The sequence below is a fragment of the Pelmatolapia mariae genome, linkage group LG15 (assembly GCF_036321145.2).
Source record: "Pelmatolapia mariae isolate MD_Pm_ZW linkage group LG15, Pm_UMD_F_2, whole genome shotgun sequence".
NCBI classification, from domain to species: Eukaryota; Metazoa; Chordata; class Actinopteri; order Cichliformes; family Cichlidae; genus Pelmatolapia; species Pelmatolapia mariae.
The window spans coordinates 16,598,400-16,611,559 of record NC_086240.1 but is presented as its reverse complement, the minus strand read 5'-3'; the positions used below and the strand labels follow the sequence as shown (position 1 = coordinate 16,611,559).

The window sequence follows — 13,160 nt, the reverse complement described above, 5'->3', positions numbered from 1 at the left end:
AGTCGCATGCTATACCGGAGTGTGCCTCATTTTTATTGTAATGGCCCTATTACTATATCCATGGAGAATACTGATTTGATATTTTGACTTATAAATATAAATAAATGCTAAAGGTGTGTGTGATTTCAGAATCAGTCAAACCTGACAAGAAAGCGGTACCTTTACGACGGTATTAAAAACGAGTGGCCTGGCAGCTTTTCTTTTACCTTCATCAGTCCTTGTTACCTAAAGGTTAAGCCTGGCTATTTTTATTTGTTGTTATGCTGAAGGAAATCATAAAGAAAAATGAATCTATTCCACTAGCATGTGTTGTGTGAGTAGTCAAAGTTGTATGTAGCTTTCCACAATGAAGTTGAGAAATTATCCTCAAGCATCCTTTTTTTTTTTTTTTTTTTTTAGCTATTTAAGATGCTGCATTTCAAAGTTTACTGTATGAGTTTAAGTGAAAAATCTTTGCATTTTGGATTTGGCACATGTAGACGAAGGTCTTCTGTGACTACCTGCTTGTCATTTGGAAATGTTAGCAAACCAAAAAGAGAACTTCTAACATTTAAAAGGGAGTATTCCCATTTAGGTTCAGTTATTCACAATAGGATTGGACGATTGAACGAATATATCGACTATCGATCGTTTTTATTATTTATTTATTTGCCCATGAGTAAGTTTGCTAATAATGATGGAGCTAATAGAAGCAGTCAACAGGAAAAAAAATAATAGCGCTGTTTTAACAGGACCCTCTTTCATGTGCGAGCAAATGCACCCTCCTCAGAGTGCGCCCAAATGCTTGTTGATGGAGCTGCAGAAGCCGGTGATAGCCTAGCATACTCAGCCGGATGGTGGACACATGCTCATGCAAGTTAGTCGTGTTTGAGTACTTTGCTCGCTCTATACGTCTGCTCACGCGGCACACTGAGTCAAAATCCCTGAAATGCCTGTGTCAACACATTTCAGGCAGTTTGTCCAAAGTTTGTTCATTCTGCACTCCAGATGGGTTGACCGCCTTAAAAATTTTAATCGCGTTAACGTTAACGCTGACAGCCCTAATGTTTTTTGGGGGAAATTAGTTCGTCCATGTTTGGACTTCTGTGTTGTAAACGCGCAAATAAGTCCGTGCATGATTACATTGCACCGCCCATCAAAAAGACTGCGCATGCGCGAACACATCGCCCATCGTCGATTATTGGACAGATGATTGTCGGTTGAAAAATTTGTACATATCGCCCAACCCTAATTCACAATACTGAATACATTGCATCTACCTGTTTACTATAAACTATAGTAGCATATGTAACATTTCAGGGGAGCTTACAAACAAAATTTGGGAAAATGTTTTTCAGAAGCGTTATAATATTCCACAGTTTCTTCTTGGCAACTCCCGGAGCACTGGAGAGCATTGTATGGTTCATATTTCAAAATGGTCATTAGTTATCTTTTACTAGGCTTTGGTGCAGCCATTTCAGTTCATCCTCTATCAAAAACAGGCCATTTCAGCTCCTCTCCCTACCTTTAAGACTTCTTTCTTTTGATTGGCTGCCCACTGCAAACAGAAGGTTTGAACGTCAAGTGAGTGGGGCTTCTATGGAAACAGTCATGTGACCTTATTGAGGATATCCTCTATCACTGGCATCATTCGAACCCATCATTACTTTTTAGGAAACTTGGCATAAGCTGTGCGGATGAGAGCATCTTTGCCAAATATGTCATCACCAGGTCTGATTTCAGTCATCGATAATGTGTTCGCTTTTATTCTTAATGCTTAGTATTGTGCCACCTCCAGAGATTTGGCTCGCACTGCTTGAAAGTGATTTGATACTCCTTATTGTCCAGCGCAGCATTGTTGAAAAGTAGTCACAAGTATGACGAGATCCGTTCCCACGAGGGCCACTCCTTTGTGGGAACGCACACAGTCACAGTACTGTAAGCCACTTTTGACAGCAGCCTTCTAAGAAATGGGTTAGACATGTAGCTGTTTATTTACTTGTTTACTTTTCTCTGTATCCCTGTCAGGCACTCAGTCAACCAACATCCATGTGCTGTCTGCCAGCCCCTCTTGGCTCATAAATAATTCCTTCCTGCACCACTTCAAACCTGGATCAAATGAGACTTTGCGAATATATCTCGGCAGTTGTTTTAACCATCTTGGTCTAGAAGTAGGGAGGAGGATTTTTATATATTAGGACAAGACACATAATCACTAGTAAGCTGTCAGTCATCTGAAAGTATGTGAAATGAGTGCCAGGTACTTTGCTGAGATCATCTTGAAATTCTGCTCCATCCCACGAGACTGACTCCTCCGCCTGGGTGAAGGAAGTAGTTCAAAATAAAATTAAATTTAAAAAAAAAAAGCTAAGAGATATCTTCTAATATTTTTTGAAGTCAGCCTGGATTAGTTCTGTCATCCTCTTCATAACTCTCACATCCATATGTTCCTAGTCTTTTGTGCCAGCTTCTTGGCCTTCATAACTTCTCTTTTTTCTTCTTTACATTTTGCTGCAAGCGAGCTTCCCAGGTCTCCTCACTTTTCCTGTCCTGCTCTGCTTTAGTTCTCACTCCGGCTTGTTCCACTCACTCTCTTTCTTCCTCTGACTCTCTGTCCTTATTCTTTGTGGGCTTTTTTTTTAACTTCTCTGCCTTTCATCACCCCTGTCACTGTGTCTCATTCTCCCCGTCCTCTTTTAGCCCCCCGCCCCTTCCTTTTTCACTTTTTTCTTTTTCAAATTCAGTGACTCATCCCAGCGTAGTCAATCTCTACCATCGTCTCACATCCGCTCATTTATGATTGTTCTTCTGTCTTCATTTGTTCATTCTGCTCCAGGATTTTTTCCGTTTTTATGCTTCTCCCTCACTTCTTCCTCATGTTCCCAAGGCATAGATCTATACCCACAATTCTCTCATCATTTTCTACACATCTCTATCACAGTTCTTTGTGTTCCCCCCTCCCTACATACGTATATCCCACCCTTTTCTCCCTACATATCGCTGGGGAAAAGGGTTATTGAAATGAGGCGCTGGGTAGAACAAAGTTTTTATCCCTTTTCCCCCCTCTTCCCTTCTCAGCTCTTGATATAGCCACTCCACTCTGTAGTGATGTTGCAACAAAGTGCCTGTGTGCTTCTATCAGCACTGTGGGGGAAGGCATTATAAGTGTGTCTGTAGAGTGGGGGGTTGGTGGATGTAAGATGTGAAAGTTGGACTGAAAGGAAAAGGCAAGAGGGCGGCACTGGTGGGAAAGGCTAGGGTTGATGGAGAGAGTACCAAGAGGGGATAGAAAGGCAGCTTGTCCCCAGAGCAACCAGCAACTGCCAGCCGACCTCACGTGCCTCGGCCACCACACCACCACTCATGCCCCGCTGCTCCCTTTGGATGCGAGCTGCAGAAAAGCTGGAAGCCACGGACTAAAAGCAGCAGGTCCGGCCTGCTGCGATTTAATATTAGAGGTACAGAGAGGGGGAAAAAAGCAAGTGGGAACACTGCCACTACTGCAGATATAGAGGGGTTCCCAAGTGGTGAATTTACCGTGAAGTCTTGTGTCATGTGTATTCTGTTTTTCCTTTTTTTTTTTTCCTTTTTTTTGTAACAGCTTCTATTAGACTGTGCACATTTAAAATCTCTCAGCTCATTGTAAACTCAGGCTAAAATATATCTTTTGGAACAAACATAAAAAAAATCAATAATACAAAAATCTACATTTAAAAAAAAAAGCTTTAGATATTTTTCACTGACATTTTTTTCTGTCCTTAAAGAGACTCTAGTGTATAAACAGCAGCATATTTGCTTTTTATTCAACTTTTTTAAAGCTTTTTGGTTCCTTTAAAAACAATCCAGGTAATTTTCAATCTATCATATTACTCGTGAAGTAGCATCTTTTTTCCCTTTTTTGTGTTGGCGGTAATCTCATAATAGATGACATGCTAACAAGTTTTAAAATGTGCTGATATGAAAAGCAAAACTGTAGTTTTCCATGCCTTTCATATATATTATACATATCTGAGTTGATCTATTTTCTATATAAGGTCTGGTGTACACTAAAAGGAATGTAAAGTATAACCTTTTTTGTTTCATGAGTGCTCACCGAGTGTGATCTGGATCATGATATGACCATCACAGTCACCAAATATTCATCCATTAAAGTCATTTAGGGGTGATATAATAGCACTACCCACACTACCCATCACCAAATTGCCAACAGAGAATATAATTTAGTCTCTCATAGAGGCTTACTGTAGCCCTGACAGCTCATTAGGATACTTGATGATGGCATTATATTTAATTTGTCATAATCTATAATTATGAGCACTGGAGATAAATCTTAATAACAACTTTGACATGTTTTGGTGTCAAAGTACAAGTTGCATCAGCAGTGATTCTACAGCTTTTGTGTATGTAATTATCATATGAGCTGTTTTCTAAAGATTCAAATGTTAATAGCAGCTACAGTTCCAAAGCCCAGCAGCCCAGAGCTCTGGTGGGCAGAGTACTGAGGTCATACTCAAACAAATAATTCATTTTGTCTGTATGCTATTGTCGTAGTCTGCCAGGATCAGCGCTTGCTGTGTCTAGGGTGCGGGTGTTTGATGTCTATAATGTATGTTTTTACACCCACCATGAGAATTAGTCTGCCTTGGCAATATTGTATGAATAGGGAGGAGTGAATTGAATTATTGTGGCAGTTGTGTGGGAGAGCGCTGGTGGGATTGGGGGGGCTAAGAGCGAAGCAGTACCTCACGGCGGCCTCTGCCGCTCTGACAGAGAGAGAAAAGAGCGAGATAAAACGAGGGTTTGTGGGAACAAAAAAATGGGAGACATGAAAGAAGAACAGGAGCAGGAGAGAGGCACCGTAACAAAGGATGGGAAAGCCTGATGTCGAGACCTCTGTCCGATCAGAGACATCGACGCTGAATGAAAGACTCACGGCGCCCATTCACCTCCTGTTCTCACCTCCATTCTGTGGGTTTCATTGCCACGTAAATAAAGGCGAGCAAACTCAATAGTTACTGATTGATCTGTGGCCAGTGGTAGAAATTAGAGACAAAGTGTTTATTCTCTCAACGTCTGACTCTTCTAACTTTTTCTACTTCTGCTTCATTCTCACAAAAGAGATCAAGGCAACCGGGAGGTTACAGAACTTTTTCAACTCCCAAAGCAGCTGAGAGATCCCGAATAAGTGGAAGTAAAAGACTAATAGGTTTCACCTAGGTGCCTCTGACTGTAGATTTTCCAGTGGAACTGCTTCTTGTCCAGCAGCAGACAGCTGGTTGTACTGGCCGGCTCCCATAATGGAATTATATTAATGTGGAAAAGGCACACATGTTTGCCCCCCCAAAAAAGAAGTGAACACTTAAAATGTCTTTTTCTCCAGTCTCATATTTATAAATTTCATTTTCTCCCTGAGGGCAGAAGTCACAATGTAGATATAGCTGGGTAGTTGCGTAAGTGAATAGTTATGGTTGGAATAAAATTGTGTTTCTGCACCCATCAGGTTGACAGATGGTTTTGTGTCCTAGGAGGAGTTCTCATCGTTTGTTCCGTTTTCAAGCTGTGCTCTTTTTGTCAAATGTACAGCAGTGACAGCACTCTCTCTTTGTCCTTTCTTACTGGAAGCGAGGACAAGGATACTTAAAAAAAAAGAAAGGAATAAAAACAGCTGGGTTGGTTATTGCTCTTTCTGTCCATTTTTCTGTCTCGCTACATCCTTTAAACTTCTCTCTCTTGTCACTGTTGGCCTTTCTTGTTTACTTTGTCTCTGTCCTAGCATTTTTTTTTTGTGGGTGTGCATTTACACCAACAATAGAAAGATTCCCAAAACATGCCATTAAAGTAAAAGTGCTGTTTCCTTTTTACGTTTGCAGCAGAATAAATGCAGTTGTGAACAAAACATGAATTTACTGTTATTTTGAGATCGGTGTAGATTTAAAACTAGGTTTCGTCAATGACGGTGTATTTTCTTTTCTCGTCACGACTGTGTGCTTCTTTTCCCCCGACTGTTATTGACTTCTAACCGTTTTAAAAATAAATGCCTTAACTTTGTCACCTCAGTTAATCTGAATATTTTCCATTCCTCATTATTAGGAACTTTGGCCATATTTATTGAACATCCATCAGCATTGCAGTCATGTGAAAGTTTTCACTGGACTCTATGCAGTCTTTTTCAGCCACTCTGTTGAAGATTTACTCCTGTGCTTATGATCATTGTCCTGTTGCATGACTCAGGATTGGCCAAGCTTTTGGTGTCATACATGTGGCCTCTTTCACTCTTAAATACTTTGGTAGGAGTTCATAATCAGTTCAAGGTGCTCCGCTCCTGTGGCTCCAAAACAAACCCACCACCATGCATCATTTGTGCTAATGTGCTATATGTCTTTCACCAGACATGGCACCATGTTTTATGGCCAAACATCTCCACCTTTATTTGTCAAAAGGACATTTTTCCAGTGTTGTGGTTTGTTCAGATGAAACTTTGCAAATCTAATCTGTGCGTTATGCTCTTTTTTAGAGAGATAAGGCGTTTTCTTAGAAACCCTTCAAGATGAGCCATACTTGTCTTTTTCTCATATTGTGGTGACTGCTCCACACTAGCAAAATGCCAAAACCTGTGTTTTTTATAGAGGCAGCCGCATGTGGTGATGATCAATAAACCAGGTTCATCTGATTATCACACTTGGTTGCTACTTGCACTTGTAATTCCTTTGGAAGTCATAAGAGTTTGGGTTCCCTGAATGTGTTTGAATATAGACTTGTTTTTTCTTTATTTATTTATTTAGTTTTTGGGGGGGGTTTGTAAGGCGCAGTAAAAATATTGTGATCAATCACTGGGATCTTCAAAATACTTCAGCAGTTGCAGATGTTCCAGTTGTTGTAGATTAAATTTTTAGCTTAGTCAACCAGTAATCAGTATTGAAAGAAAATACGTTCCTCCAGCAGTGTAAGCACAAGAACTAGGCACCGTGTGACGCAATTATGAGTTGCACCATCATAACTGTGTTACGACTGTTTTGTGGCCTGGAAAGAAAATGCCGAACATTTCAACACAGACTTCATTCAAGATATCAGACAGCCAAACAAATAACCAGTTTAATGCAATGAAAAACCTTTGCTTAGTAGTAACCTAATGGTGTAAGTTTAACATAGATGACTAATTTGTTGCCCTATCTTTGTCTCTCTCTGTCTCCAGAGTCCATGTGAGGAGGACAGATAAAGTGGGGACTGAGGCAGCCTTCCATCCCATAGAGGAGTACATGCTGCACGTGGAGGAGCAGTTCCAACATCTGGCCAGGCGTGTTCACGTCGACAAGAAACGGGTTTACCTAGCTACCGATGACCCATCTTTGCTGCAAGAAGCTAAGACCAAGTCAGTGTCTAGGAGTGTGTGTGTGTGTGTGTGTGTGTAATCTGTAAGAGTGTTTATGTCCGACTGATGTGTACGTGACAGCGTGTTTTTGTATCTGCCCGTGTTCATTTTGCTTCCTTAGTGTGTATTTAAAGTTTATTTGTGTTTCTGTGTGCATATCACTTTCAGGTACCCAGACTATGAGTTCATTAGCGATAACTCCATCTCGTGGTCGGCCGGCCTTCACAACCGCTACACCGAGAACTCACTTAGAGGAGTCATTCTTGACATCCACTTCCTCTCCCAAACCGACTTCTTGGTCTGCACTTTCTCTTCACAGGTCAGTTCACGCTTTCCAGTTCATTTTTGGAGAGAGCACGAAACGGTGTCTTTGATATGTTTTCACATGAAACTGAAGGTCAGGATGGATTTGATGTTGGGATGAAAGCAGCTCGGAGTAACTCGGAGAGCTGACTGGAATGTTGATGCTTTCAGACACGGAGGCGAGAAAGCAAATATAGTTGATGTGGAGTAAAAATAAACCTTGTAATCTGTCAGGATGTGCTGTTAACTATATTTCAAGTATTCTCAAGCTTACGCTTAAAGGTTCTTTTCATAACCTGCGTAAAAGCTGCTTTATTGATAAGACCTGCAGCCTTTCAGTGATCTGTTGTCAGCATCCTATATTTTGCCTTTGTAGTGTGCTCTCACACTCTGAGGTGTAGTTTAGCTTTGGCCAAAACAATAACGAGGCATGCATGACACTTTCCCGCACTATTATGTTGCCTGTAATTTGTTTTGTACACTAACTAAAAAAGTGTTTATACTATATACCCAAGTATAAGTATATTGATGGTGAATTTGATTTGGCTGGCTTATAGCCAGCGCCTTACTTTGTTCTTGGCTAGTGCTGAAATAGTGAAATATATAAAATCAGCACCACTTAGCACAGGGGTGTCAAACTCAGTCACAGAAAATTAATACCTGGATCCAACTCAAACAGCCACACTGTGTTGATATTTATTGAGAAACATACTTGAATTTATTGTGTTTTTTCCATCTGTTCTATGACTATCTTCTCCCAAGACTTCTTAGAATTCAGATTTAAGATCTAAACCGATCTTAGAGAGTAAACAAACAGATGAGATCACATTAAAAATAAAAGATACATAAGTGACATTAGTTTTTGTGTCTTACTTTCTTTAAAGTCTGAGTCATTTCTAATGAAATCATTTTCTCACAGCTTGTAGGCGGAGCTGGGGCATCGTTTTGGCGATAAAACGTGGGAACTGCGCAGCGCCCACGTAGCCATACTTTGTCTTGAGTGTTTCAGTAAACTGGAGTTTGATTTAAATGTTTGCAGGTGCTCTTTCCAGAATAATTTACTGAGAAAGTGAAACTTAATTTTCTGGGCAAATGTCCACGTGCGCTCGGTACTATGCATGCTCAGTTTTTTTTTTCAGCAAAACGTCCACTTGTAGCAAATGTAGCAGTAGAGACCTGTTTTGTCATCGATTGGCAGCATGCAGGAAGAGACCAGCGTTTCCCGCTTTTCCCACATTTTAAGAGCTCTGACTGCAGCGTACATGTCTATACTCACACGGTCCCACTCCTAAAGCCGGAGGTTTAGCGCTTTGAGATGTTTCATTATGTTGCACAGAAACCCCAACTCACACTGCCACTTTTCATGTCAGAGCTCTGTGGCGTCTCTGCCCTTGCTTTCCATGTACTGACAAATTTCCTCAGACAACTCGAAACATCTGTTCAGCACTTTCCATCGGCTTAGCCAGCGCACCTCAGTGTGACGGAGCTTCACGTTGGGAACTCACCTCCTCCAGAGGTGAAGGAAATTAGCGACGATTCAAACCTTTGGCTCATGTAAAGTTAACTGTGGGTGTTGCTGTGCTCATTACATGTTTAGTTTTCAGAGTTTTAACACACAAACCTTCCTGGTGTGTGACGCAGTGTGCAGTTTTTCTTTCAGCATGCTCACACGGCTGCTCTTTTCTCTGCACATAGCGGGCACTCCTTTCTGCTTAAGCTTCACCTCAAAAACTGCTTGCTTTTTGACTTTGACACATGACATTGCGCACTTTAACCATACATTGGTTCAAAAACTCAACTTCAGTAAATGCTGCGATGTAGTTATTTCTTCCACCACAGTAAATCTGGCTTTTACAGCAGCTTTACTTTGAGATTTGATTTTTGTCTGCTGTGACACCAGACTATTTTTTTCTTTTTCTTTTTTTTGTTTTTAACTCTTCTACCTTCTGGAGTTTCTGCTGTATGTGCACATCCCAGTGCTTGTTTTGGTGCTTCATTTGCTCATGTCGTCTGATGGTATTTTCTTTCATTTTTCCACATGAGCTCCACACATAAAGGATAAACTTGTTTGTCTTATGTTATTGAGCAGATGCTCTTCCTCCCACCTGTATTGAAAGTCCGGCTTTTGTTTGTTCATTTCTTTAACTCAAAACGACTGGATGATCACAGGACTCTGAGTATGTCAGTCAAGAGTCAAGAGGCCATAATTAACATGCCAACATACCAGCTATCGCAATACAGCCTGGGTGTAGTCCAACTGGTGTGCTTGTGCATGCCTGTTTTGAGAGACATATTATAGCTGGCACTTTATATAACTTAAAGGACCACAGGCCTTGCATTTAGCATGTGGGATTTAGCATTTAGCATACTACATACCATATTATGATGATAGCGTTAGCTTTCACCATGTAGCATTTACCCTCTGACAGGATTTTTTTTTTAAAAATCAAAAACATTAGCAAATAAACATGACTTCATGCTTGCATTGCATGACGTTTTATGGCATATTGGGGATTGTGCACCTCAGTATGAACCCACCAGTCACTAGGGAAGATCATGTATTTCCAGACTAACTGACAAATGTATCCTAGAGGTTCTTGGCTGTCACTCGGTGAAGCCGGTCATATTATGGTTGTTTAGTTTACATGGAAGCCACTGACTTATTTGCAAACACTTGCTTACTACCAGCCTTTTGACTTTAAACAGTGTAACACAAATCAGAAATGTAGCCAGCACATTTTAAAAGGCAAAACTTTTATTTTGAAGGGGAATTTTTCTCCATCTCTGGTTTGGATCATGCTTATCACAATTTCACTGGTGTGTTTGTAGAGAAGTCTGCTTTTTTCATTCAAACTACAGGCGAGCGTGCGAATCTGCTAGCAAGCAAAGCAATCACGAGGAGGTTTTTGCCAACATGTCAGGGAATACACATTTTTCCATAGCAACCAGTGGTTTCTAGGGAGTTGCTGACTGGTCTCTAGGTTTGTGTAATAGAGGCTTTACCAGGTGATTTCCTAGCATAATACTTGCCAACCAGACTGGGAATTCACATTTTTCTGTCATGTAGTGACAGTAATAGAAGGATGGTCGTGGTCCGGTCTCTAGGCCAGTATGGGGGGAGTCTATAGTGATTAATGGACTCCACATCAACAAGCTGTCGTTAGCTAGCATTGCTCACTATTGGCACTATTGCAGAGCTTAAGAGCCACGGCACTCGGGAGCAAGCATTAAATTCCTGCTCTTTGCTTATCCACAAATGAATGCTCCTTACACTGAGATCAGCCCAAAGTCTGTTAGAGGCACCTGAGAGAGTCGGTACACATTCATAAATGTGCTGTAGGAATAAAAAGTCAAATCTATGTGAGGAAGCTTTCGAATTTATCAGTGTGATCCACTTTGATAATCAGTCATGCGGTCACCAACAAACACACAGTTCCCATCCATAAGTCACTTATGATGTTCTATCTCTCTTTGGCTAGGACTGAAAATGTCTATGTCTCTAAGAAGTCCCTCTTCGTCTTTCAACACGATTATCACCAAGACTGCTTTAGATCTTGAGCATGTATGGATGTTTCTATAAAAATAACACCTTTCTGTGCTTCTGTTTCAGGTCTGCCGTGTGGCTTATGAGATTATGCAGACACTGCATCCAGACGCCTCCTCCTTCTTCTACTCTCTGGATGACATCTACTACTTCGGAGGTCAAAACGCCCACAATCAGATTGCTGTCTACCCCCACCAGCCCCGCAATAGCGAGGACATTCCCCTGGAGCCCGGCGACGTGATCGGCGTGGCCGGGAACCACTGGGACGGCTACTCCAAAGGCATCAACCGCAAACTGGGCCGCACCGGCCTCTACCCTTCCTACAAGGTCAGAGAGAAAATCGAGACCGTGAAGTACCCGACGTACCCCGAGGCAGACAAACTGCTCAACTCTCAAAATAAGTAAAAGAAGAAATGATCGAAAAAAAATTAAGAGAAGGAGTGAGGAAAAAAACATGTAGTCTCCGATTCCAGAGAAGGAGGCTGCTTTTGTACAGAAGAGAGAGGCGTACTTAGTGCGCTAAGCTGAGAAGAAAAGAGGAGGCCTGTACCCAGGGGTGATAGGAATGCGAATGCACTCTGTGTTAATGCGTGAGCGTGAATGTGTGTGTATGTGGGAGAGAACGCGTGTGCGCACTTGTGTAAATGCCTGTGCATATGTCAGGTCATGGAAGACTTGCACCCTACCACTACTCCCCCGCCTGACGTTCTGATATCGGGTCCGTAGACATTTAGACGTGAACATTGATTTTAAATAAAGCAAGAAAACAATTAAAAATCTACACAACCGACCGAGCTGTCTCTCTCCCGAGACGGCGCTGGGACTACTGTAGAGTGAGCTTCGAATCAATGACTGAGGAGAGAAAAAAAATGACAAACTGGAAAAGAAGTGTTTTGATTTTTTTTTTATTTAATTATTTTCAGTGGTTTTGATTCTAATCTTGCCTTTTTTTGTTGTTCGTTTTCTCTTGTTTTTGTTTACTGAATGTACTGGACCCTCTTCTCGCCATGCTCACCGCCCCAACACCCCCCTCGATCCCCTTCCTCCTTACCCCTCTTACTGTGCTTCCTCCATCTCGTCTCTTCACATGCAATTAATTTTACAATACCATGTTGTGCTTTTATCAAGTGTCTTTTTAAGGTCTTAATTTTGTATGTATGGGGCTTGTGCATTGTATACTGTACTGTGTCCGTGTGTGTGAGTGTGTGTTGAAAGAGAGGATGAATGGGTGCGATCAAAGTGTGCCTGTGTGTGCTGTTTAAATCTAAGGGGCCATGTCATGACCAGGTGCCTGGTTACTGGTGAGCAGTTTTTTTTTTTGTTGTTTTTTTATTTCTTCCTTCCCTTCCCCGAATGAATGTTTGTGCAGTTGAGACTGGCAGCGACAGTGGGGACTGTCCTCAGCCCCTCAGAACAACGGGGAACACCAGTCACTCCGCCAGTAACGAACAATGGTAAGATTATGTGGAGTGTGGTGAACTCACAGTGCACGCGCACAGACACACACGCAGACACAAGAGCCGTCCCGGGGCTCACCAAACGAAGCACTCCACTGAGATAATGTCCTTTTCGGCATCTTTGCTGTTTCTTCTGTCCATCTGTTTTTCTTTTTGTTTGTTGTTTGTTTTTTAAAATTTTAACATTGCTATTTTAAAATAAATGAGGAAAATATGCCTATGTTGAAAATAATAATGATATGTCATATCAAAATTCCCCATCATGAAGGCTTTTTTGTTTTTCATAACTTATGTTCTTGGGCATTGTCTTTGATAACCACAGATCGAATAAACTTGAGAAACCAACACTGCATTTTTTTCCCCTCCGGTCTGGTTCTGTTCACCATCTGCTCCTCCGTCTCTTAACTCTCAACAAGCGCTTCACTCAATCAGGCTAAACATGCTTCAGCTACACTGCACTCATTACAAGCTGAGAATCGAGGCTTCATATTCTGAAGGGCATCCATCC

General features: G+C 41.4%; 1 protein-coding gene across 1 annotated transcript in view; it reads left to right on the top strand.

The window, feature by feature from the left end:
- The window catches only part of fut8b (fucosyltransferase 8b (alpha (1,6) fucosyltransferase)), a 96,413-nt gene extending 83,416 nt beyond the window's left edge, over positions 1-12,997 (top strand). The window contains exons 8-10 of the mRNA XM_063495821.1: positions 7,172-7,348; positions 7,517-7,667; positions 11,262-12,997. Of these exons, the coding sequence (XP_063351891.1) occupies positions 7,172-7,348; positions 7,517-7,667; positions 11,262-11,600 (667 nt within the window). The 3' untranslated portion in view covers positions 11,601-12,997. The remainder of the gene's footprint in view (positions 1-7,171; positions 7,349-7,516; positions 7,668-11,261) is intronic.
- Positions 12,998-13,160: the final 163 nt, after the last annotated feature.